The sequence below is a fragment of the Bison bison genome, unplaced genomic scaffold, assembly GCF_000754665.1.
Source record: "Bison bison bison isolate TAMUID 2011002044 unplaced genomic scaffold, Bison_UMD1.0 scf7180017864080, whole genome shotgun sequence".
Classification (NCBI taxonomy): Eukaryota; Metazoa; Chordata; class Mammalia; order Artiodactyla; family Bovidae; genus Bison; species Bison bison.
Window position 1 is genome coordinate 5,661,948 of NW_011494652.1, and position 2,555 is coordinate 5,664,502.

The following is a 2,555-nucleotide window of genomic DNA, read 5'->3' on the forward strand; positions in this document are numbered from 1 at the left end:
ACTGAGGCCATGCCAGAGCTCTAGGGGACACCAGCAGCCAGGCCTTGCCCCACCCCAGGCCTCAGGGGGCCAGCCTGAGACCAGGGAGCTCAGTCTGCTCGCCTTCCTCTCGGGAGCACAGCACCCAGGTGAGGGGCCGGTGGTGAACAGACGGCGCCCAGTGGAGTCTGCTCACCTGGTAGAGCCTCTGCAGGCCCCGTGTTAGCAGGGCCAGGTAGGCAGCTGACTCCTTAATGTCCGCTGTGCGCTTCACAAAGAAGCCGTCGATGACCTGGGGAAGGGGAGCCAAGGGAGGAGGCAGCTCCTGAGCGGAGCCACGGACTGCAGGCCCCCTGCTGGCCCAGCCTGCCCTCCCGGCTCACCTGGGTGTTGGTGACAGCCTGCAGCAGTGTGCTCTCGGGGAGGCTGAGGCTGCGCGCCGAACCGTGCTCCTCCACCAGGTACACTCGGCGGCCCAGGCCACAGCGCTTCAGCCGGAACTGGGCAGGCAGACAGGGGTCGGGCAGGTCAGGCCTGGATGCTCATACGCTAGGTGTCCATCACGTCACCCTCAAAAGCATCACGAGACCCTGGTCCCACCATTTCACCCACCACCTCATCCTCCCAAGCTTCTCTACCTGCCTCACGGGGGCCTCCACACCCTGCCTCACGCTGCTGCTCTCCTGTGGAAAGCCCCACCACCATCTGAGTGATGCCCATCCCCCTCAAGCCTCCCTTGGCCTAAGTGTGGCCTCACTGTGGGGTCAGCCCAGCAGCCAGCATGGAGACACAGCCCCTGCAGCCCCATCCTGGAGAGGAGAGCCTCGTCAACTCTGGACTGCAGGAGCTGGACCCCCTGGGGTTCTTAACGTGCTCCTCAGCTCCACCCAGGGACCCGGCACACCTACTGTGTGCCCAGAGGGGCCCAAGGGAGTTTGAGTTCAGGCCACCCTGGACCAGCTCGAGAGGGGATGTGGCTGGAGTTGCAGGAGCTCTGCCTGGAGACCACCCGGAAGTGCCCCCGAGCGGGCGGGGGCAGTGAGCCCCGTGACGGACCTTCTGCTCCCGGAAGCGGCCGTCGATGATGCTGCTGCACAGGTCGTCCAGCCGCTTTCGCTCCACGATGTGGTCCAGGACTAGCTCTGCAGGTCGTGCTGCCCAGAGGCCAAGAAGGGTCCCATTAGCCCACAGCCCATCACCCACCACGCCCTGCCTCTGGCCTCTGCCTGCCTGTCCACACCCCTTACCTGGGTCTCTGGGACTGGTCTCTTGGGCCACCCACACGAAGTCCCCGACGTGCAGCTTGCGCACCGTGTGTGCCACGTGCAGCCGCCGCAGCTCTCGGAGCAGCTCTGGCCTGTGGCCCGCCCTGGAGTTGCATGCGGGAGGCCCAAGTTGGCGTTGGCCATCATCCCCTGACCCTCTCCCTCACCAGGCCTACCTCGCTCACCCCTTGGTCTCGCCGACGTCCACACACAACAACACCCTGTACTCTCCAGGCCCCAGCTCCAGCGGGGACTGTTGGACGCTCCCTTCGCTGGTACCACTACCAGGGAGAAGAGGTGGGCATTGGCCTGAGCCAGGCCAGGGCTGCTGTTCCCCTAACCCATGGAAGGTGGGGCAACCACAGCTCAGATGGAGCTGCTGGAGGGAGGGTGGGGTCTCAGCCTCATTTCAGGGACCCCTCCTGCTCCCCTCTCCTCCCCCTCATTCCCTCCTCCTCACAGCTCAGCGGAAGCCACTTCTGGCACTTCAGGCTCCTCCCCACGGGGCTCCTCCGGCCCGCTGCCCACATTCAGCAAGCCCAGGCCCTCTGAGTCAGCCAGCTTCTGGGCCAGCTCCAGACCCTGCGGGGTCAGTGAGTACCTGGCGGGTGGAGAAGAACACAGATCTCCCTTCTTCACTCATGCCTGGCAGGCTCTCCTGCTGGCCCCCCAGCTACATTGGCCTCACCCGCCTTGGCGACCTTTTATAAACAAGCCCTGGGGCTCCCCAACCTCCCTCCTTCTGGCGGAGTTCTCACCCCCCAGATCAGCTTCCCCTGGACCTGCCCAGGGCCGTTCCTCAAGTTGACAACAAGCACATCTCTGACTGCACAGCCACCCTCAGCACGGCATGCCTGCTCCCCCGCCCTGCCTCCCGCACCCGGGGAGTTCGCCCCACCTAGCTGGCTGGTGTGTCCTGAGGACCAGGTTCCTGTGGAGGAGGGAACGGAGGGCTGGCCAGGGGCGAGCACTTCCAGGGGCCATCTGTTCATAGGGGAGGAGACCCTTAGAGAGCTCCCAGGTCTACCATGTGCCCACTCCCCGTGCCCTATGCCGCTGCTTTCTCCCAAGGGCAGCCTCTGGAGTGCTCAAGGTCAGATCCAGAGCCACTTGGCTCCCTTCTCCCTGCTGTGCTTACCCTGGGAACCTTTGGGGCACACCTCTGCAACAGCTCCTCCTTGGTGAGGAAGCCCTGGCCGCTAGGATTCTGTAACCAAGACAGAAACATAACCAACATAGTGCCCGAGCAGCAGGCCCACCGCCTCAGTCCCCCACTCCCAACTTGGCAGGCACTCACCAGGTGCTCCCTGT

General features: G+C 64.6%; 1 protein-coding gene across 1 annotated transcript in view; it reads right to left on the reverse strand.

Moving 5' to 3' along the window:
• Nucleotides 1–2,555, reverse strand: part of MUS81 (MUS81 structure-specific endonuclease subunit) — a 5,967-nt gene that overhangs the window by 1,490 nt on the left and 1,922 nt on the right. Inside the window, exons 5-13 of the mRNA XM_010837782.1 lie at nt 2,542–2,555; nt 2,383–2,451; nt 2,143–2,228; nt 1,705–1,845; nt 1,430–1,525; nt 1,227–1,348; nt 1,036–1,133; nt 363–479; nt 176–271 (exon numbers count right to left, since the gene is read on the reverse strand). The exon at nt 2,542–2,555 is cut by the window's right edge and continues 8 nt beyond it. Coding sequence (XP_010836084.1) covers nt 176–271; nt 363–479; nt 1,036–1,133; nt 1,227–1,348; nt 1,430–1,525; nt 1,705–1,845; nt 2,143–2,228; nt 2,383–2,451; nt 2,542–2,555 — 839 coding nt within the window. The remainder of the gene's footprint in view (nt 1–175; nt 272–362; nt 480–1,035; nt 1,134–1,226; nt 1,349–1,429; nt 1,526–1,704; nt 1,846–2,142; nt 2,229–2,382; nt 2,452–2,541) is intronic.